Genomic DNA, 22694 nt, shown 5'->3' on the forward strand with positions numbered 1-22694 from the left:
AGAAAGAAAAATGGCAAACAACTTTTAAAGCGGTTCATAAAATGTTATTAAGGTCTCATAAAGGTGTAACCTAACTGACTATTATTTCATTGTAAAGTTAACGGTCATTTAAAAAAAGGGAAAAAAAGAAGAAGAAGAAGTTGACCTACATCTCCCACCTGAAGTGCTTATCTGTGTTATCTGTTGCTTACATCACTGGGATTAAACTGGGGCACAAAAAGAGAGGAACTAAAACTGAAACGTATATAAATTTAAGAATACAAATGGGTTACTGGAATTTTAAAAACACTTTAGACCTCCAGAGAACAGACAAAAGTTTGCTGTCAACAAAGAAGCAGGAAGTGAAGAGTGAAACAGTCTCACGACTTATTGTCTCTTAAGAGGTTTTGTTGGAGGACAGGGGAAAGCCAAATTGTCACAGCTCACAGGCCTGGGGAAGGATTAAGGATGCTAATCGAGGACGTTAGTAGTTTTTCCTCCATGATGTTGACCGATGTCAGATTTTAGATCAAAACGTTTCCCGAGCTTTACGTTTCTAACACAGAGATTGTGTTATACTTTCTGTGCCTTTGAGCTTCAGTTGTGTCTAAAATGGAAACACTGAGGGGGCTTAGTGGTCTAAGAATCACACCACATAACCCACACTCTCCCTGGTTTGGTTCCGACATGTGACCTTTGTCGTCCCCCTCTCTTTCCCCCGTGTTTCCTCTCTGCCTCCACCGGCAAAAGATTGTAAACAGAAACAAAACCCATATTACAAAAGTCTGCCGAAAGACACAAGAGAAATTTACCACAAAGTGGTGCATAATTTATGAGGCAGTGTTTGAGCCGGAGTTAAAGTAGATACAAAAGAGGCGTGTCAGCATGTCAGCTGTTCTTGTATCATCTGACATTGAATCTTGAATTTGTTCATCATATGGGTGTTAAAATACTCATTTCTAGAAAGGTTAGGTGTCATGTGGGAGATTTATGAAACCATATAACATAGCTGGTTTAATTTGATTGCACAATCAGTTGCAAACACCAAGAGGGGGGATAAACTTTTGCTAAGTAACTGCCACTATGGCAAATTCAGTTCAGTTTAGTTCAATTCAATAAAAGTTGCTTTAAGGCGCTTTGTATTGTAATATAGAGACCCTACAATAATAGAGAGAAACCCCAACAATCAAGCGAGCCCCTCTGTGCAAGCCCTTAGCCACTGGTTCAGGGAGTATAATAACCTCAGTTTTATCTGAATTTAGAAGCAAGTAGCAAATGTTACTAAAAGACGAAGGTCTTTAGTGAGCTTTGACAAATATACAAATAGCCAAAGCAGAACTACGATACTGCGTCAGGTTAGTTTATGTTTATTTAACATTTAGCAAATAGAGCCGTGGTGTCAAAGTCACTTTAGTTCCTGGATTAGATGTACCCCAATTTGATATTAAGTGGGCGGATCAGTAAAAGAGCTGCACAATAACCTACTTTCTTTTCATGTGATACAGTACAAGGAAAGTTCACATTTAATAAGCCATGCATATACCTTTCAGACTCTGACCAGCGAAAGATATCTTATTACCTGTAGTTTAAGGAGCTTGAAAAAGAAAGCGACTTGACTTCTTTAAGCTTTTGTGAAGACATTTCAGCTCTCATCCAAGAGGCTTCTTCAGTTCTAAAACAAAAGGTAGAGGGTCACAGGTATTTAATACCTAGTGGCGGCTGTCCCTAAGAGGTACTCACTATTGATCACATGAGCCAAGGTTTGAACAAAGGCGTGGGTGATACCACCAGAGGTTTCAGGTGTAACCACTGTGAGATCTCGCACTACTCTATCATGTGACCTGTTGAGGTCACCTGATGCAAGATGTGACTCGGGGCTGGGACACCTGGAAAGCGATCTCATGACTGCACTGTAGGTGGCAGAGTGTAGAGGTCCGAGCACTCCTTGATGCGCTGCACAGCGTGCACTGGATTCCTTAGCTTATGTTTGGAAGTTTTGTCCTTGGGATAAATCGGTTTTTGTCTGAGTGTGTGGCTGGGTCCGAAGTGCACTGAGATGTCGTGCTTAGAGAAAACTCTCCTGAGTTTCTCTGACGAACCTGATGCATAAGAGATGACAATGTTGTTCTGCTTGTCACTCTGTTTCTCGCTAGTTGTTGTCTGACCTTTACTGTGGATCTTTACTGATTTGATGAAGGCCCAGTTGGAATTACGACATGTTGTAAGTGTTTTCTTTAGGTGTGTGTTTCTTTTTGTTCCCTTCGGGCTCAAAGGTAATGTTTTCTGCCCGGTGTTGCAGGGTCCTGATCACCCCAAGTTTGTATTCCAGAGAGTGGTGGCAGTCAAAGGTTACGTCCACACTAGCCCTGATAGATTTGAAAACGGCGTTTTCATCTGAAAACGCTCCACACTAGTCCACACTAGCGTTTTCAGTCGTTTTCACAGAGTTGTGCGTTCACATTGAAACGGCCGAAAATGCTAACGTTCCAGTCCTGCGCATGCGCAAAAGAGAGTGAGAATTAAAGAATTTGAAGAAAAGCTATCTGGAGCATGTACAAACTGATATTAATCTTTTTCAGGGCTGTCAAAATTGAGAGCAATCAAAACAACTGCTGTATAATGCACTCCGCTATCTTTGTTTAATTGGTCACATGACTGCATCACATGACTAAAATGCGTCATTGTTTTAGAAAGTCTGCGTTTTCGAGTGTCCACACTGCGACGGGACAGCTCCGTTTTGAAATGTATGCGTTTTCAAGAGCGTTTTCAAAACGCTGCGTTTTTCCTTGAGGAAAACACCGTCTCAGTGTGGACGAGAGGCCAAAGCGGAGAGAAAACGATGCGTTTTCAAACGAAAATGCATTAGTGTGGACGTAGCCAAAGAGTAGGTACTGGTCTGTATGTGTGTTGGCTTCCTGTAAACTTCAGTGTTGAGACTTACATCCAACTTTTTTCACACCTTGCTTCATCACATGAGGCAAGGTGTGAAAAGGGACAACCCCCACTTAGAACTTCCATGACCTGGATGACTGAGAACCTACAGAGACTTATTACCCATACATAAGAAAAGCACAAACCTTCACATGTGTTGTAAAACTATTCTTTTACTTTTTATGATTCAAACAGTTTGTCAAGATCTAGACATATCTTTTTATTCTTTCCATGCACTTTCGTACCCATGTTACAAGATCATTTTTATACTTGCAAAGCTAATGGGCTGAGTTTCACACTTTGCCCATGTTTGACATTCCTGTATTAGAGGCTAGAGCTCACGGTGGTGTACGCACAATTGTAGCGCCACACTCTCTGACTATAGTGAATTCAGAAGTTATAATTTTCAAATGCAGGAACGTGTTTCTTCTTTAAAAAATAAAATATATATTTCAAGACAGCAGAGGAATTTCTGCATTTAACTGGACGCCCCTGCTTTAACTAATGCAAAGATGCAGTCTTTCATTATCTCAGTGGATTTTTTGGCCCATATAATGCAAATGCCCAACAAGGCTAAGGAGCAAGAACACGCTATGTTTAAATTTGACTGTGAGAGCCGAAATAGCCTCAGCATCTAGTTCACAAATGTTTCCAAAAGTTAGAACAGTGGTACTGGCTCTCGAGGCAAAGTGGAATAGAGATTAAAGCATTTGCTTATCTGCTGCAGAAATTTCCACTGGCCTATTTGCATCCACTGACTTTAAACCAAACAAGTGATGATGCACGTTTGAGTACAGTATGAACAGAAACCTGTAGCTATTTGCTGTCTGTCTGTTTGCTCGTTTGCGTCACTCCCCAACTTCCTCTTTGTCGTGTGGTTGCAGCAGAATTATGATGTGACGTTCGTCTCTGCGGATATATAAGGCAACGCTGCGCGGGCTCATCAAACAGACGCAGTTAGAGATCTCATAACGCTCTAAGAGCCCAACATTTAGTCATACATGTACAAAGCACTGTTGCCATGCCCGGTCTAGTCACATCTCCAACAAGGGAGCTTCAACACATCAACATGGACACTGACAACAAGAAGACAGAGAAATACAGGTAAAATTTATTCTGGACAATCAATATCATCACATCTTGTCTTGTTTTTGTTTGAATATAAGTAAAATAACTTTTGTTCGTTTCTGTTTGATTAACCAGAGGGGGAAACCTGAAGTATCGGCTGCAGTGTAAATCATCCCAAGCCACAAAAACTGAGGGGTAAGTGAGAAAAAACTCCACTACAACCTAAAAGCAAACCCTGCTCATATATTATGCTTCATGTATGGATAACTGTGCTAACTTTATTCTCCTCGTTTACAGGCTTTGTTTTGAAGATATGTCCCAGTGGTCACAATCACTTGAGAGGCTTCTTTCATCCAAATGTAAGTTAATCAATACTCTGTCTCAGACTCATGTCTTAGTCACTAAATGTCGAAAACAATGGCTAACTGCAGATCTTTTCTTTTTTTTACCATCTTTAGATGGAATGAAGATATTCCAGGCATTCCTGAAGTCCGAGTTCAGTGATGAAAACATTGAGTTTTGGGTGGTGTGTGAGGAGTTTAAGAAGATAAGAAATTCCTTCAGGATGTCATCCAGGGCGAAAAAGATCTTCAAACGCTACATTCAAGCCGAGTCTCCCAGAGAGGTATGCAGCTCTTGATAATCCAGACAGATTTATGGCACTTTACAGAACAAGGAGAGCTGGCTGCTTTAGTTTTTCTTTATTGGTCCTCATTATTTTTCCTCTGCTTCCAGATCAACATTGATCAAAAGACGAGGGAAAGGATCCAGCACAACATAGAGACGCCTTCTGCAGTGTGTTTTGATGACGCTCAAAAGATCGTCTACGGGTTAATGGAGAGGGACTCTTACCCACGTTTCCTCAAGTCTGACATTTACAGGACTTTAATGGACTCCACATCACAATCAGTGAACATGTAAAAAGAAGTGACGCCTGAGACTTTGCGTCTGTAAAAGCTGGACTTTGACGCTACGCCCAGTACTGGACTACCTGAGAGGAGCTGTGTCGTCTGCCTGTTTGTCCTGAGACTGGTGGTGATGGACACCAAAACTAAACCCAGTTCATTTCCATTACATTCATACTTTTCTAAAGAGTTGGAAAATAAATTGGGATTGGCTAAGACCTCATCTGAACTTGTTAAAAAGACTTAGCCGGCACTTCAGTGAAATTCTGTGAGAAGAGTTTGCTAAGAAGAAGACAGTGTGCTTGGAAATGCTGTGTACAGGTCACGACTGCTTTCCCAAAACGCCACAGTTCTCTAAAGAGAATGCTGGGGACTTTCTGAGTGAGGCACCAGGAAGCATGTGTGGTCAACACCATCCACACAAAATGAAACTGCACAATCCGATATCTGCACATGCACGTCATCTGAAGTTTATTGTTATTTCACTAAAGCAATAAAAAAGTAGATGTATCTAGATGTGGATATTATGCACAGCCTTGTGAATTTAACATTTTTTACATAGTGACATCAGTGCTGACACAGTAAGCCGATACATTGTAATTATAGTAATCTCTTATAAGCTATATGTTAAAACATGTATTCCAGTTTGCGAATGTGAATAATAATAAATGGATTTGTGACAAATAATAAAAACAATCTGTTTGAAATGTACATTGTGACTACATGTTTTTTGGAGACACAAAGAAGAGCCGCTCAATCTTTAGTTAAACACCTTCTTAAGAATACAGGAAGTGACTTAGTCAGCAGTTCATTCATTTCTTTTTCTCAGTCATTCATAAACTGTCTCACAGTTATAGTATTTACTACCCAGTGGGTTTTTGATCTGTAGAACAGCACGGCGTACCAGGACACCTAATCTCGAAACTGTGCCCTCATTTTTTTCCCATGTTATATAAGTAATTCTTTTTAACTGTTTTTAAGAAAAAATCCTTTGCACAGGATGTAAACAGGAAGCAGCTGGCCTCATATAACTACGTTAGCGTAGTTTAGCTCAACACAAACACTGAAAATTAGGAAGATATCGAGAGCCTAATCGTTTTGTTTGTTTCTTTTGTTTTGTTTTTTTGACAATTATTTTAAAGTAGGAAGTTTAGTAATCATGTTTTACTGAACCTGTCAGAGTCTTTTGATGTGCAACATTCTCCCTGTGCCTGCAGGGTTTTAAAAGAATCCCTTTTAACTCCTTAATATACATTTTTCCCCAGTGAAAAGGGGATACAATCACAAAGAACTTCTATTCACTTTAAACTGTCCATATAATAAGCATTCTATATTGTATCAGCCTGTTGCAGCTGCAGTATGGAGTGTTTACACTGACTGAAGAATGCCGGCCATGCCATTAAACCAATAGATGCCTTGCACGTTTTTTTGTGCAGTCGAGGATCTTTGGTGTCTTTGAGACTGCCAGAGTTACTACTATAGTTCAAAATCATGATATGCATCGCACATCAGTGAGGTTTCAGCGATTTCGAGTGCTACGTGAAGAGACAGGTTGTTACAAAATCCTTCCACCTACACACGGTCTGTTCTTACATCAGCCTTTCATGTGTCATCGGCCTTTCATGTTCTTAAACGGGTTATCATCCCACCATCCTGCAAGTCGTTCAGCCTTTCGCCACCCAGTGTCTCATTTATTAGTGTACCAGATGTTGCCGTTGTATGTTCCTGTTAATGCAGCTGAAAGTTTTAAACTGAAACTGAATTTGTCGGGGCTTTTTAAAAAAAAAAAAAAAAATTTTGCTTTTTTTAAAAAAAGGAAGTTTATCTGTGAGAACACATCAGGTATCACTCTGCTAAAGGTTACAGAAATTAGGAAGATCTGTTTAGGCCTAACTGCTCCACCACATCCTCTTTTAATCTCACTTGTGTACTTTTGAATTTGCGCAGACACACAACGAGAGAGAGAGAGAGAAAGAGAGAGAGGGAGCGAGAGGCATATACGTAAGCAGTCATGACCCTGAAACACCTTTTGGGTTGTCAGGTGAATAAAACACAACAAACTATAGGTTAAGCACCACTAAAGTCATGTTGTGTTTTTGTCAAATAAACTTTCAAAAGGATCTGAACTTTTTTAAAATTCTTCTGTTATTTTAATCTTTAGTCAGTCATGGCTGACATGGATGGGCCGCTGTCTGCTAGTCATTTCCCTTTTTACACTGGTCTGTGTATTGGCATTAGTCACATGACCATAAGCCACTATCAGAAAAAGTGAGTTAGGGTGCTTTTTTTAATCACCCTGAGTTACTAATCACCAGTGCGTTATTGATCACTATCTACTACCCATTACGAATACTATTCAGCAACTAACACTAAAAGTCACCAATGAAACGCTTAGCCACCATATGTGTCATTAGACAGAAGCGATCACGCTTCCAGCACGTGACAGATGTTGCTCAACCAGTTCAACAAAAAAGGCTTTGTTTTACATCTATTTTAATGACATGTAAACACGTTCCACAGTGGAAACATTCTGCCAGGTACAAAAATTTGCTTTTACCAAACGTGATGCTTAAAAATAATCTGCGCTTAGAGGACGACTGTGAACCGCACGGTACAAAAACAACTCAGTGTCACCTGAAGTGGCAATTAAAGCTAATTCAAAAGACAGTGAGCTGAGCTGAAGAGCATGCTGCTAACGTGACTAAAAGACAGAAGTATATGTTCATCTCATTTTTCATTTTGTGTTTAAACCCAAAGCAGGCCACACTGTGCCCACGCACACACACACTCACACATATTTATATATATATATATATATATATACACATATACATATATATATATATATATGTGTGAGTGTGCTGTCAGCGTTAATCTCGTTAACGCCATAACTGCATTAATGCGGCGAATCTCCGTTAGCGCCCGGTGCGTGGGGCTGGACGGCACTAACACGTTAACGAGCTAACCACGCTAACACGGGGCGATCTGCGCTAAGTCGCTAACGGAGATTTGCCACGTTAATGCGGTTATGGTGTTAACATCATTTTAATGAGATTAACGCTGACAGCACATATATATATATATATATATATAAATATATATATTTCCTCATTCCCACAAACATAGCAAATCTAAAGAATATAAAGGTAGACACAGACAGATGATGTGACAGGCTTTTTTAAAACTCAGATAAGTTTGGAATAAGAGTAAGGGTGAAGAAGTCTTAAATCTATTAAATCTGCCCTAGTTCGCATCAGCCAGCTCATACAAAAACAAAATTGAGGCACAAAATGTCTCAGGTTATTCTGACCTGCAGGTCAATGGACTGCGAGAGAAAACAAAGAGAGAAGTAGTCGAATAACCCACCCCCATCTCACTGCGCTGATGTGAATTGCAAATAAAAACTTGTAAAACTTTTCATCTTCCATACTTTCCACTGCTGCACTATGTAAAACAATAACAATTATACCCTGCTGACCATGACCCTGCCATTCAAATGAAGGCCCCACATTTAGATCTGGACCATAAGAAGGTTATATATAACTTTTTTTTACAACAGGTGTTAAAGAAATTTGCAGAATTATCTGTGAGTGGCATGCACAGCAGAAAAGCTTTCAGGGACTGTGATGGCTGTAACTAATGGAGTTTTACTCATATGTGAAGCAGTCACAGTTTTGTGTATTCTGCAATCAACGTACACATTTGTGTCCTAAATACGTATGAATTAACTGCTTTTATGTAGATAATGGTGTAACACGCACGCGAGGGCAGACCTAGTTATGCTGTTTTGCTTGCCTACTCTGCCTCTGTTTACATACTTCCCCAGTAATGACCTTAATAAAAAATCATCTGCCCCACAAAACATCCATATTTAGTCATGTGGTCCTGTTCTCGATTTTCATGTCAACCATGTAAGTAGGTGAGATCATTTAATCTCTCTTCTTTTGGGTTCTTTTATTAAAATAAATGTCTATTCTTTTAAACAAATAGGTCAAAGCACACTGAGTTACTTGCTTTCTCTCTGTCAGCTACTTCCTGGTCACCAAAGCACACTCTGGTCCAGGCAAACCACATGCAGATAACGTGCATTATGTCCTAGTTTCAGTCACAAGTTCAACTTCAAACTTGTCTCTACCGGTTTGTGTTTGGTATGTCTGGTCTTTGAGGTCTCTTATTTACAGCATATTAACTGTTCACACACATTCACTGATAAACAAATGCAAGCTGTTTTTTTTAAATTCTCTGTTAAAGGAACCTTTACGTTTACATTTTATCATACTGATGGCTAGTTAAACTTGAAGAAGAAAAAAGAGGAGCTAATTAGTTAGAGATAGCTAAGTTAGTTAAAGGGGACATGAAATGCTGCACATATAAAAGCTAATATACACCATTGAGCCCTGCTCTCAAAAACTGACATAGATGTAAGACTGTCTGTGAAGCTGGATTTAAGAAATCAGAACTAGAAGTTAAAGTTTGGCCGTCTTCTGTCAGTATGGAACGTGATGTCATGTGGTTGATTGGTTGTGGCTAATAGACTCAAACAGGCTCTCCTCCACACAATCCTCATTTATAAAGTGCTTTACAAACAGCATTACGGCTAACAGCTGGATTTTCCTGTTTGAGTGCAGCTAGCCAAACAGCAAACAGCCAGTTCCTGCTAAAGATACAGACCGTGAAAGTAGATCTTTGGTTTCCTAACATAAAATTCATTGTTGCAGCCAGGAGCAGCATAAATGTGATACCCTAGTCGCTAGTTAGCTAACATAAGCTAATGTAAGTCTATTAGCCGCAACAGACCAACCGCATGACGTCACGTTCTGTACTGACAGAAGATGGCGCTAAACATGTTTTTCAAACTTGAACTTCGAGCATCGTTTTCTTAAATCCAGTGTTACATCTATGTCAGTATTCGAGAGCAGGGCTCAATGGTGTATATTAGCTTGTGTGTGTCTAGCATTTCATGTTCTCTTTAAGAGTCAAAGTTGTAGTTTTTATTAGTAAATGGATTTTCATGAAACCTATTGTGTACTTTCACTGTGTCCATATGAATGTATTGATCTGCTCTGACGTTTCCTCCACCAGCAAACCAATATTTCTGCTTTCGAGTGAAATGCCTGTTAAATAGATTGCAATGGCTAAAATTATGTAAACATGCTACAATCATGTGCAGCCCTCTGAATCACTAAGTACACCCCTGTCATGCTCCTGGGTCTGTTTTCGGATCTTGCTGAGTTTTGGGACTTACTGATTTAGTTATTTGAATATTATGAGATTCCTGGGTTGCTTAGTCTTGATGTGTTTCTTATTTTTTGCCCTGTACCTGTGCATGTGCAATGACAATAAAGTTGAATTCTATTCTATTCTATTCTATTCTATTTTTGCACTATTTTGTGAACGTAGTCTTGTTCTTGGTTTCCAGTTGCTTTAGTTTTTCCTCCCTTTCTGTTCCTCTTTCCCTAATGCCAGTTCCTTTCGTATTTAGTCCTTTTACGTGTATGTTTTCCTTATCTACTTATTTCCCTTCCTGTTTCCTTTGTCTCTTCCCTGTGTTTTGTCCTTTTGTATTTTCTTATGAAGTCAGTCTCATCTCCCTGTTGATTCATTGACGGTAAAGACCAGAGTCCTGGGGCTGCAAAACATGCCCAAATTTTGAATGCATAAATGTGATCACAGAGTTGTATAGTGGTGCATGTTTCACACCTTCAGTGGTTGTCATCAGCAAACCATCTGACATCCAGTAATAGAAGAATATGTCACACCTGTCATGCCACTGCTATGTTATTCTGACTACGCATGTAAACCTGAACCTGCGTATTGGGAAACGCTCCAGCCAGTATGACATCAATGGCTTAATGCATGCACTGCCATCATTTGTTGTTTGTAAATATTTTGAAAAACACGTCCATTTGAGAATTCACATATTATTTGAATGACTAAGCAAGTTTAAAACAGAAGTATCCAGAGTAACTTGCTCCCATGCTGTCAGTGACTATGCTCTATTCAAACTCTAATATCACTGTCATATTGTCCTAATTAGAATAAGTACATTTTAAAAGCAACCCCCTTGCCTGCTGACAAACTTCTACATAATCACAAAAGAAGGCATCCTCTGTCTCAGTATGACAGTATGATATGGCAGCTGCACAGCACAGGACAGAAAGGACTTGGCCCCGGGTAGTGAGAATAGCACAGGGGATTGTGGGAAGTCCATCCCCAGATTTGGACTCAAAGTATGCTCGCCGTGTCCAGAAAAAGGCTACCTGTGTTGATGTGGACTCCACCCACCTGGGTAATAAACTGTCCCTCTGCCTTCTGGAAGAAGCTATAGGACGATAAAAACAAGAACCACCAGACTGCATAAACACACACCTTTAAAGAGCAGGCGTGTGTCAATTTCACCATGTGAGTGCACAATGGCAATAAAGAATCTTTGAACCTTTATCAGTATAGCACTGGTATCACTCCAGGACTTGACAATCAGTGCATCCCCAGTGCTCTGTGTATATTATCTGTATTTGTTGTTTATTTATGATAAATGTGATCATTTTGTAAAGGAAATCATCACTTCCATTATCCTTTCAGTGTTTCTGGTGCACATGCTTTCAGCCGAGTTCTTCCTCCCTGCTTAAGTGATGCTACGCTTTAAAATTCTAAAGAGGTACTTCAGTTCAGTGAGAAAGTAATTTGAGTGTTTTATCCCATAGTAATTATTCTGGTGAGGAAGAGCGTGCATTGAAATATAAAATCTGTAATTTAGCTTTTTTTTCCTGTTCTCTGCTAGTTGAAATAACACCAGTTCATTCCACTTTATTATTTTACATATATATGAAAATATTAATTCAGCCCAAGTTTCTCCTGCTGATCTTAAAGCGTCCCTTCTAAGTTTTAATCTCTTGATCGTCTGACATTTTACTGCAATTATATCACTTCTTTAATCTTTTCTGACACAAACACATTTGTTTGATGCTAACAAATTACAAGAGACAACGCAGTAAACATTAAAGATAGATAGGAGGGACTGCTGTAAAACTGATAAACGAAACTTGATCTGTAACAGTATCAGCACTGACGTGAGTTGTGCGACATAGAGACTGAACAACTTTTAGCAGGAAAATGTGGTAAAAATGTGAGCACAGTGTAAAGAAAAACAGTTTGTTCTATTCTGAGCATTCATGCGACTCCTTCTTATGTAACAATACAAGAGACGAAGTGCAGCAGGGTGACAACGTCAGAGAGCAGCGTCAGTTGTTTACTTGTTCCACTCTGATCCTGACTTTCACCACGAGGATGGAAGAGCCAGGATCCAACAGAACAGCTGTGAATGTGAAGACCATTCCTCTGAGGATTCAGCCTCAGGACGTACCCTACCTCGAATGAAATTAAAGTACGTCTCATTTGTAATACAGTGAGAAGGGTTTTTAAGGCTTTTTCTGCAACTGATACCGAGTACACCATTTAAATATTCCAGCTGTTATCCTCTGTTGTGTTTCCTTCATTACCTCAGACTGCATTTTAATATTGCCGTATCTGATGTTTTCTTTAAAATGCAAACAAATCCAAATCATGTGCTGTTCTCTTGTCAGCAGACAGGAAACAAATGAAGTAAGCCTCTCCTGGGACACTATTTGAGCCCAAAAGTAATTCTGACTTGCATTCAAGCAGTACAAAACTAATATCATGGTTGGGTACTGTTTTGTTTCTAATGAAGTTATGTTTTCTCTGTAAAATGTGGACAAATTGCATTTCATTCTGAAGTCAGAGCTCTTTGAAAAAGGCCTGGACATCCAACCCGCCTGTCAAGAGTTCCAGACGTTTGACAGTCCAGAGGAAAGACAGAAAGCAGCCGGTATTTACCAAATTCGTCCAGGTTGAGTCACCTATATCAATAAAAACTGTGTTTATGAAAGCCTGGAAAGCAAGCGTGAGCACTACCCTGTATAATCTGCACCTTACAGCAACCGCAACACCCAGAAATTGAAACTGCAATCGCAGTGTAGGTGGCTGCATGCTATACATTATCTTCTGCATGAGGGAACACCATGTTCAGATATATTATCTGTGTGTTATTGCTATCCAATTTTTGTGATTTGGATTTCTAGTCAACGGAAGCTATTAGTCACTGTTTCCCTCAGTCCGCCATGTCTTCCTATGGCACATGAGATAATCACAGCCCACTGGAGAATGCTACTTTGTCATGTTTCATTCAATCTAAGCAATACAAAGACCTTTTTGATGCAGCCTCTAAACAGAGAGGCTCTGGGAAGCACTGCAAGGCCTTGAGAATAAAGAGCACTGGAAACATAATACAACATGATTCCGACCCATCCAGTCTGCAGAGTGACCTCTGTGTCTTGCACAAACTGACATCATTTGTGTTGTTGACAGTGGAAAGTGTTGCACAGACAGACTGGGGAAGTGTCGCTGATGGGCACCATGCAGACACTTCCCCTTCTCTCAAAATATCCCGACAGACTGATGGCTGTGCCACTGAAACTTCCACACTACAGGGAGTGCCATCTGGTGCACAGATAACACTTGGATGGGACTAAAAGTAAAACTCTGCTTTTCAATAATGTGATGCTTCTGGGTGAGATAGCCAGTGTTTCAAGTGTGAAATTCAATATTTATTGATCGATACAAGTGAAATGTAGATGGCCAGAGGGCTGTTGCATGTATTCTTGCACAATCTTTCATGTGTGCATCATAAAGCATTGCAGTCCCTGAGAGTTTATTGTGATAACGATATTTAAATTGTTCAAGCGTTGCAAAAACGGAACAAAAACTCCCAATCGGTGTTTTCATGGGTGTAAAAAGTGCATCACATCTCTTTACAGTTGGTGTGCTACTGCCACACAGTGGTGACTTGAAAGACGTGCAGGCAAAATTTAAATTTGAGCCACTGAAAAACACCAGAAATGATGCAGCGAAGAGTAAACATTAAATTAATCTTTATGTTTAAACTGTAAATGATTATGTATCATAAACCAGATCAGCAATTATGTTATTAAAAATGTGCCTCCTTCCATGGGGCGTCCAGTTGGTTGCAATTCAATTACTTTTGGAAATGATGATTAGAATTTGTCCATCAGCAGAATAAGTTGTCAGGAAATCATTAAAGTGCATAAAGGGCCAGTCGAAACACTGGATGGAGGATGTGGAGGGATCCAACTGCATGTGACAACCAGTGATGGGAGACAACAGGATCATTTAGGTATCAAGGCAAAAATCTGTCAAGAAAAACACAATTAGTGTGCCAAGTGGTGGGAGGTAATCTATATCACTGTTTCTATAGTACACAACTACTGTACTGCGCAAAAGTCCTGAGCCACCCCTCATTTATATTTTGCTTTCACGGAATTAGACTTTCTGAAGGTCCTTTGTATTTTTGGGTGACATGTATACCTACATACACTATATATCTATCTGGACTGAACATATATACTGTAATGTTTGCGTAGACTCTTAAGCACAAGACATTTTGCCCTCACCGTGGTTTATTGAGGTGGTACAGTAAAAGGGAGGTTAATGCCAGGGAGAGTCCTCCTGAACAACTCACTCTCCAGCTCCAGTAACTAGCTCCCCCCCCATAGTAGACACTCAATTTTTATGCAGCACAACCAATATTCTTAAAAAACAGCAAAACTGCAACAGAAATAGTGAACACATCATCATGATCCCCTTAAGGATCATGACAACACTATATAAAAATACATATACACACATACACTATAAACCTACACTGGAATGTTTTTATATATGAGAATCACCATGTTAAGCATTTAACTTATATAGTTAGGTCAAGTATTATTCACATGTATATTATAAGATTATGCCACTTGCTGTATGAGCACCTGTTGATGCATACTGCTTGTTGTAAGATTTAATAATTAGGATTAATGTGCAAATTTTGACCGTTTTGTCATCTATTGTGAGAAAGCAAAGCAAAGTGTAACCCAGAGTAAAATCTGTTTTACTAGACTTCAGTGATTTCCTGTAATTATTTCCTGCCATTGAACACATCACAAATACATGACTCCAACCACATGAGTTTGCTCAGCCAATCGGATGGCATGTAGGTCATAGTAAGCCTGTCCCGGCTTCCTCCCGTCAGATGCGTGGAGGCAAGCCAGGTGACAGAGCTGTTGCAGGTTTGTATTGGCAAACACTTGCTTTTCCCGTTTTAATGCATTTTTTTAACACCAACTAACTTATGCAACTTAGACGCTGATTACTGTGAGCCAGAGCCATAGTGTTGTTTTGCACTGAACAGAACGGAATTGGTGAGTTTAAACTTTTAATTGACTGTTTGTATTGCTACCAGCTGACGCTAATTGGCTGCTGCCGGTCCAAACAATTTGATTTTGATTCTTGATTTGACCGATAGTTGTTGAATAACAAATGTTGTGAAGCTATGTAATATGTATATAGCAGTTGAAGTGTTTTAGTTAAATCCTTATTGGTTAAATATACTGTTTGTTTATTTATAAATTGTGTACACAAGAACAAGAATAACTTAATGTATTTAGCTTAACTGGCTGACATTTTTTTTTTGTATTATTCTTGTGATTTCTTATTGGCCTTGTTTATTTAATGCAGGCCAGGTGAACCTTTTTGGGTATGAAAAAGGATGGCGAGCCAATGAACGGCTAGGAGCAGGACTCATTCTGCTTTGAAGCTTCCACTGGTTGGGTAGGAAGCTATCAAAGACAACGCTCTGTCCCCATTTTCCAAATACACTGATTTCCACAATCATACACACCATTCTCCCCCCCCCCCCTTAAAACTCATGGACTTCAGTGTGGATCAGTGGTTTTGATGTTAACATGTGTTATTTATGGGGAACTGGTTTTTGAGAATCTATATTGCTTGGTATAAGCCATAAGCCAGAAGAATTTGCTTAGTTGTCTTTGTGCACCCCCACTGGGTTTTTGATTAATTGAATAGCTGCAGCAGGAGTGATTATTTAAGTTTTCCTTTTCTTTTCTTGTTATTTTCCTTTGGGTTTTGGTTAAATACATGGTACCTGCAAAAGCATTTTGTGTTGTGTATTTATTAATTACTGCCCATCAGCTCCAGTAGCATTCCTAAATCTTCTGATTAACCTAATATTTCACTCAATACCTAGGCTGTATTAATTCATTAGCGCTTCATCAGTGTTACAAAAGGGTTAATCAAAGGTTCCCCCCTGCACATGGCTCCTAGCCAGACTCCTGACCGGCCCTTGACCAGAACCTGACCCTGCACCTGCTGTTTTTGGCTCCAGGACGAGTGGGAAGTTACCCAGCAGCATTATAAGCAGTGTTGGGAAGGTTACTTTTAAAATGTATTCCATTACAGATTACATGGCCCAAAATGTAGTTTGTCATGTATTCTGTTAAGTTACTCAATGTGAGTAACGTATTCTGAATACTTTGGATTACTTGTTATATTGTCATGCTTTATTAGAACGACATGAACTACAGTAAACTTGTATAGAAAACTATTTCTGTATCAGTAATGTTTTCTGTCTGCTTTCAGAACTGCACATTATTTGCAGCTGCACATTTCCCCCAGCCTTACAAACAGTAACAATTTCATTACAGTCGCTCTATAAAATTGTTAATATGAGTAATAATTTTACGGTTTGAAACTTATGTGTAAAATGGATCTTTAGAGGAAATAAATCATGGTATAAATAAATGTGACTCCTGGAGAGTTTAGAAACACAATCTTCCTCTCAGGCAACAGAGATGACTCGATCCACAAACATTTATCTGTTTGAAATACACTGGAAACGAAAGTACATGCACAAGATACGAGCCTTTATTCCATAGATCAAATTTCCATTGCACGCATAGCAGGAATATGACCGTTAGATTCCTCAGTGTCCTTTTCATTATCAGAAATGAAAGTAAAAGTCTGACCACTTCTTGTAAACTGGAGTTTAATGAGCTTAAAATGGTAAAAGTAGAAAAGTCATTAGAATGAAAAATCAGGAAACAGCTATTTGTTTTGCAGTGAGAAAAGTTTATCCAATAAAACATATCTTTGATGGGCAAAATCATCAATTCAAGCCCCAAAAAGTCAATTCTGTTCTTCTGGACGTTGCACTTCAGTGGGAACGCAACGCCACTGAAGACGCAACGTCCAGATGTACAGAATCAACTTTTTGGGGATTTACTTACCTGGATGGATTATTGAGCATGCATCAAGACATCAAATCAAGCAAACTAAGGATCTGCAAAATGCTTTTCTCTTCCTCTGTCTTTGTGTTGTCACCCAAAAGTTAAATGTAACAGTAAATGAGACTTTACAGCCCAATAAAAGACGTAAAATGATCCATATCAGTTTACTTTCAAACTAAATACAGCCTGCTGCTGGCAATTGACAGGTAATGGAAAAATATAATATTAGTACACAAAGTCATAAAATAATAAAATGCATTATCACTACTATTTCTATAGTTATTTTTAGGGGTGCTATGATGTAATTTAGGGATGTTTGACCCCAAAAAGGGTCTAAATTCGCTTATGCTCCCTCCCTCTGTTCCTCCCTCTCCCTCTGCAACGTAATGCAGGAGGCATTATAAATATCAGCCAAGTGGCACACGGGCTAAATTTGTGGGAACAGCTGATCAAAGCAAAGCACTGCGACGTCAAGACAGCAACGCCAAGATGATCGATAATGAAATCGTACTTGAAGCACTGGGGGTGATCTGCAATGCCGAAGTAACTTCTCTTCAACAAAAACAAAGATCAGAAGTTGACATCGTTCCTTTCCTTCTCGGAGCTTTAAAAAATTTATTCATAGCTGCTGAAACTCAGCTGCCTATTACCCAGCTCATTTCTACAGTTGTGGATGGAGATCAAACCTGGTAAATGTTCTTCTAAACCTCTGATAATAACAGCTTTAAATGTCATTTCTGAAATAGGATTGTAGGTTTTAGAAAGGGTTAGGCTTTAGAATAGTTAGAATTGCTGGTGTAAAAAATGTTTTAATAATTTTAGATGACATTAGTAAAACTGTGACTGTGCCGAGACTCAAAGTCAGGTTGTAGTTTCAAAAACCCAAAGAAGTTTAATAGTTTCACAACAGGATAGAAAAATATATGTGCTCATTTTTACCTGCATTTCACTTTATATAGTGTAAAAAAGTCCAATTAAAATACACCACTTTCATTTTTTTAACAACCAAAATGTCAGATTGTTCAGAGTCCTGAGACATAATCCATTAGTTTTTGTAAAACAGCATGACTTATAAGCCATGCACAATCTGAGTTAAAACATATTTAAGTTGATGACATGAAGACACAGCTGATCTGCTTTGAAACTTTATTTTAACTTACAGTTCGGTGTCACAAAGCAGCTTGTCCAGGATTCTATATGGAGAGCAGGTGTCTGGTGAAAGGCCTGGGAGTCAAAATGAACATGTATCAGAATTTGAAGTAGACAAAAAAAGGCGTTTCATCATCGACGAAGAAGAATTCTTTGACCCCAGATTTCACTACGACTTTACTGAAATGAAAGACACAGATAACTTTTACAGAGGTGACGAAGAGTACCGGCGTCCCTATGGTTGGAAGCGTTATGCTCTCAAGGTAAATATCCCTTTGAAGCAGCCATGTTATTCATGTTCAGCATTTAAGCTGCTATAACTGGTCCTTAAACACTATCAAGCAGTACAGGATGATACCGATACTAACTGAAAAAGATGCATTATGAATTCAATGATACCACCATAAAAGTTACCTATATAAAATGAAGTATATAATGAAGTGTATAATGAAATTAATTATATAGTATATGAAATATATAGTAGAATAAAATCCAAAGATGGTTCACAATGTTATTAATAGATCATTTAGAAACATTACAATCACATTGATATCAAAATATAGAGTTGATTTTGTTTTCTGTTGCTGTTTTTATTAGAAACTTTCAACTAGAGGCTGTGATGAACAAATAAAATGCAGACTTTTTCGTCTTGGTAGATACAGTGGAAGGAGGGCTGTGACTTCATTAGATTGTCAAAAGAATTTATATTATATTTCACAGGAAATCAGAATAATGACAATAATAATTTTACTTTTACTTTTATTTGACTTTTTAAAATTTGTGTGTAAAACACGTGTTTAACTTTTGCAAAGATAATCTATGGACTGTCTGAAACAAATAAAAGCAGTTTTGATGACCTCAGACCGACAGCCTGTCTTCGTACTCGAGCTGCACCCTCTTGATAGCGTCCTCTGCTCTTATGTCCCAGTGTCCCATCCATTCCAGCCCGTAGATATGGCAGAAACAAACAAACAGTTACAGAAATAACTAAAGATAAAGAGATTACTTTTGGCTCTTTGACCTATCAAAAGCAATAGTTTGTTTTTGTTGTTGTTTTTTTAACTGTGTTCTGCTATGAGTTGTGCCCCTCAGCTTACTTAACTCTACGAAGCTATCATCTGTTATAACATTGTAACAGATTTTCTTGCATGAAAATATTTGATCACAGGTCCTGGACAAGTATGATGGAAATGAATGGCTAGGCACCGCAGGCTATCGCACTTGGTCAGTGTCAGGGGAGTGGCCTGTGTCCTACCATGGGACATCTTATGACTCTGCTTGTGAGATCATCAAAGGACGTTTCAAGGTTTGATTACATTATCTCTGGTACTGCAGTATTTTAACCAGTGAAAATACAATATGATGCTTTAATATGACAATACTTTGGAATTACATGCCTAGTAAGTAGAGATGGCAGGATACCACTTTTTTTTGTCCGATACCGATACCGATATCATAAATTTGGATATCTGCCGATACCGATATGAATCCGATATAGTGTGTTTTTAACAAAGCATATCTGTTAACAAAGACTGCGATGTGCTCATTTCCTGTGCTATAGAATAGAAACCTGATTTACTGTTAGTTATTGTACATCTATAAATAAATAAAAGTTTTAAAAATGACTTAAAGTTTATCTTATTGAGTTCAAAGTAAATAAACTGTAACATTCTCTAAATTATCTAAATCTCTAAATTAATTTCTAATTCCTCTCACTTTATTTAACAGCCAGGTTGGATAAACCTATATGGCAGAGGGGTTTATTCTGCACCTGACATCACTGAGGCCCTCGCTTATTGTAAAGATTTCAAGTCCAAAAAAAACGGCAAGACGTACAAAGTGATTCTGCAGAATCGGATCAACCCCAGTTACAGAGAGAAATGGAACAATGATAAGTACTGGCTGGTTCGCATCGATCGTGGATCATCAGAAGAAGAAGAGGGAAAGATGGTGGAGCGTGCCATTCGTCCCTATGGCCTTCTGTTGAAAGAGTTCTAAAAGACCAAAAAGGTCACTAGAGGTCGCAGAAAAGGTAAATAAAGACTAAAGCAGACTATAGTAATCCTCTGTGCTGCAATTTAATGTGCAGTAAACCTTAAAATTTGCTATTTACCCGCATGCATAAAAATGTTTGTGGGAAAGAGAAGTGAAGTTCAGGGATAATTATGCTCACAAAACTGTTCTCACTATGAAATTCAGGTAGACGTTCAACCCTTCTGCACACTAGAAGCCAAGAAGTTGTTCTTATTAATCATTTATAACTGAGCTCTGAAGAACTGGTGGATGATTTGTAATTCCTTGATGAGATTGATTACCAGTGTTAGTCAAGTTACTTGAAAAAAGTAATTAGTAACTAATTACTGATTACTACTCCAAAAAAGTAATCCTGTTACTTTACTGATTACTTATTTTCAAAACTAATTAGTTACTTAGTTATTTAGTTACTTTTTAAAAACATGATACACAACCTGAATACATAATTAAGCAGTAGAAAGACATTTTCTTCCCACGCAGAGTGTACAGCGGACGCTAATATTTTTGTCACTTTTTACCAACTAAAACTTAAAGTAATGTAAGTACGTCCAAGCTTTAAATGCTGCATAGTCGTACTCTGTCCCGCACTCCATACTATCCATTGTTGATCTACACAAGTCTGTTGCTGCTGCAGGTGTCGCACGTGCTTATGTCATTGTCATGAGACACTCTCACAAACAAAATCACAATGGTTTAGTAATGCAGTAACGGAGCGTGCTAACGGGAAAGTAACAGTAATCTATTTACTTTTTTGCGATAGTAATCCTTTATATTACTCATTACTTGAAAAAAGTAATCGAATTAAAGTAACACATTACTGCCCATCTCTGTCTATTATAGCTCTTAATTACACACGATCACAAATTTTTACCAATATATATAAATATATATATTTGACCTGCTCCTTTTTTTTTTCCAAAGATTCACAATTTAAATGCATGAAAAATGAAAAAAATTCTTCATCATTTATAATGTTGCACTTTGATTCATGATAATTTTATAAATAATGTGTTCCTAAAAGTTTGCTTTTCTCTTTTTGAAGTGTGGAAAAAAACAGCATCTCCAGAAATAATTGTTTTTGCTGCAAAGTGTTTCTTTGATGCTTTTTGTTCTTGCATGAGGGGAGAGAAAATCTAAAATGTAAACATTGTTTAACATGAAATTATGTAAGTTTATATGAAATGCAAGCTTAGAGCAGAAAATTGTAAAAGGTTTGATATTTGTGCAATTTTACTTCTCAAATTTTGAAGATTTTAGATGTTTTTCACTATTAAATATGCTTTTAACTATGTATATTGAGTTCCTTTAAATGTCTCGACATCTCTAATCAGTCTAATTTGTAAGTGGGAAGTTACTGAGCTCTTTTTTTGTCACAATATCCATATATATCCATATATCCAGTAAGCGGGAGTTCACTGGGTAAAAACAGCTTGAGCTAGAGGTCAGAGAAGAATTGCCAAACTGCTTCATGATGATAGGAAGGCAATAGTAACTCAAATAACCACTGGTTACAACCAGGTTAACCCAACCATAGATGGGTCACAAGTCAGTGCCCTTCAAGTGCACTGACTTTCAGTTCAAGTCAACTTTCAATTTAATTTTCAGTTAAAGTGTGTTCATATAGCACCAATTCCCAGCGACTGTCACTGCAGGGTTCTTTATATTGTTTAATACAGACCCTACAATATTAAACCAGAAAAAAATGGAGTCCCAAGTGAGAATAAATGCGGGGAGTTGTGTCAGGAAGCGCATCCTGCGTGATATCTTAGGTAAATCAAACATGTAGATCATCGAGAAGAACATTTCGATACCAGATTAGTCAGATCTGTGGACAACAACAACAACCTCTGATGCTGTTGGAAGGCATGTTCAGAGGCATCAAGAAAGAAGGAAAGGCAAGGATGTAAGGAGAGGTAGAAACCAGGTGGGAGGGAAGCAAGGCCAGGAACTACTAATACTCTTAGTATGCTGTCGCCCGGAAGAGAAATGAAGCAGGGGTCATCTTGAAGGAAAAACTTGTGTTGTGGAGGTGAAGAAAACAGAGGTGACGAGGAGGTGTTGGTAGGTATGATGTTAAGGAGAACAATGCTGAAGAACAGAAGGTAGTGGATCTTGTGAAAAAGATGGAAATGGTGATGAACACTGATGGGGTTTGCAGAATGTACTCCACCATACAAAATACAGTGAATCCTGGCAAAGGTGCTTCTTGACACTGGGCTGTTAGAAAAATAATACATTTTCATTAGAATTTCTTGCTTTGTACAAACTAAATATAAAAGTGAAAAACAAGTAAATTTTTCCATCGGCTGTGAAACTATTCAGGTTTTTTATAGCCAGTTTTGTTACTAGATGGTAATTAACAGATAGTCAAACACCTTCTTCATGTACAAATTGGTATTACAGAAAAAATATAACATTGTCAAATATAAACAATATACTATTAATATATTTATATTAACAATAT

General features: G+C 38.4%; 3 protein-coding genes across 4 annotated transcripts in view; all 3 read left to right on the forward strand.

Moving 5' to 3' along the window:
• Window positions 1-3824: 3824 nt before the first annotated feature.
• On the forward strand, window positions 3825-5594 carry LOC116331983 (regulator of G-protein signaling 13-like). Its single transcript, XM_031754820.2, has 5 exons — window positions 3825-4014; window positions 4114-4173; window positions 4276-4337; window positions 4437-4603; window positions 4714-5594. The coding sequence occupies exons 1-5, from the start codon at window positions 3932-3934 to the stop codon at window positions 4897-4899; spliced, it is 558 nt and encodes a 185-aa protein (XP_031610680.1). The 5' UTR covers window positions 3825-3931; the 3' UTR covers window positions 4900-5594.
• A 1300-nt stretch (window positions 5595-6894) lies between these two features.
• LOC116331974 (parafibromin-like) overlaps window positions 6895-22694 on the forward strand; it is a 28506-nt gene continuing 12706 nt past the window's right edge. Inside the window, exons 1-3 of the mRNA XM_039602409.1 lie at window positions 6895-6924; window positions 7045-7151; window positions 15534-15572. Coding sequence (XP_039458343.1) covers window positions 6895-6924; window positions 7045-7151; window positions 15534-15572 — 176 coding nt within the window. The remainder of the gene's footprint in view (window positions 6925-7044; window positions 7152-15533; window positions 15573-22694) is intronic.
• On the forward strand, window positions 17335-21504 carry LOC116332017. 2 transcript variants are annotated; one of them, XM_039602111.1, is made up of 5 exons: window positions 17335-17736; window positions 18210-18459; window positions 19365-19502; window positions 19925-20228; window positions 21273-21504. In XM_039602111.1, the coding sequence occupies exons 1-4, from the start codon at window positions 17537-17539 to the stop codon at window positions 20192-20194; spliced, it is 858 nt and encodes a 285-aa protein (XP_039458045.1). In that variant the 5' UTR covers window positions 17335-17536; the 3' UTR covers window positions 20195-20228; window positions 21273-21504. The 2 variants fall into 2 exon arrangements, with proteins under 2 accessions (XP_039458045.1, XP_031610717.1); XM_031754857.2 differs by having other exon boundaries at window positions 19925-21504.

The sequence above is a fragment of the Oreochromis aureus genome, linkage group 18 (genome assembly GCF_013358895.1).
Source record: "Oreochromis aureus strain Israel breed Guangdong linkage group 18, ZZ_aureus, whole genome shotgun sequence".
Taxonomy (NCBI): domain Eukaryota; kingdom Metazoa; phylum Chordata; class Actinopteri; order Cichliformes; family Cichlidae; genus Oreochromis; species Oreochromis aureus.

Bases quoted from the DNA above. Each gene is read 5' to 3' on its own strand.
- LOC116331983 (XM_031754820.2), top strand. From the start codon at position 3,932: ATGCCCGGTCTAGTCACATCTCCAACAAGGGAGCTTCAACACATCAAC. The intron at 4,015-4,113 runs GTAAAATTTATT...TTGATTAACCAG, and splicing joins AAGAAGACAGAGAAATACAG to AGGGGGAAACCTGAAGTATC. The intron at 4,174-4,275 runs GTAAGTGAGAAA...CCTCGTTTACAG, and splicing joins CAAGCCACAAAAACTGAGGG to GCTTTGTTTTGAAGATATGT.
- LOC116332017 (XM_031754857.2), top strand. From the start codon at position 17,537: ATGATCGATAATGAAATCGTACTTGAAGCACTGGGGGTGATCTGCAAT. The intron at 17,737-18,209 runs GTAAATGTTCTT...TTTAACTTACAG, and splicing joins GTGGATGGAGATCAAACCTG to TTCGGTGTCACAAAGCAGCT. The intron at 18,460-19,364 runs GTAAATATCCCT...ATTTGATCACAG, and splicing joins GGAAGCGTTATGCTCTCAAG to GTCCTGGACAAGTATGATGG.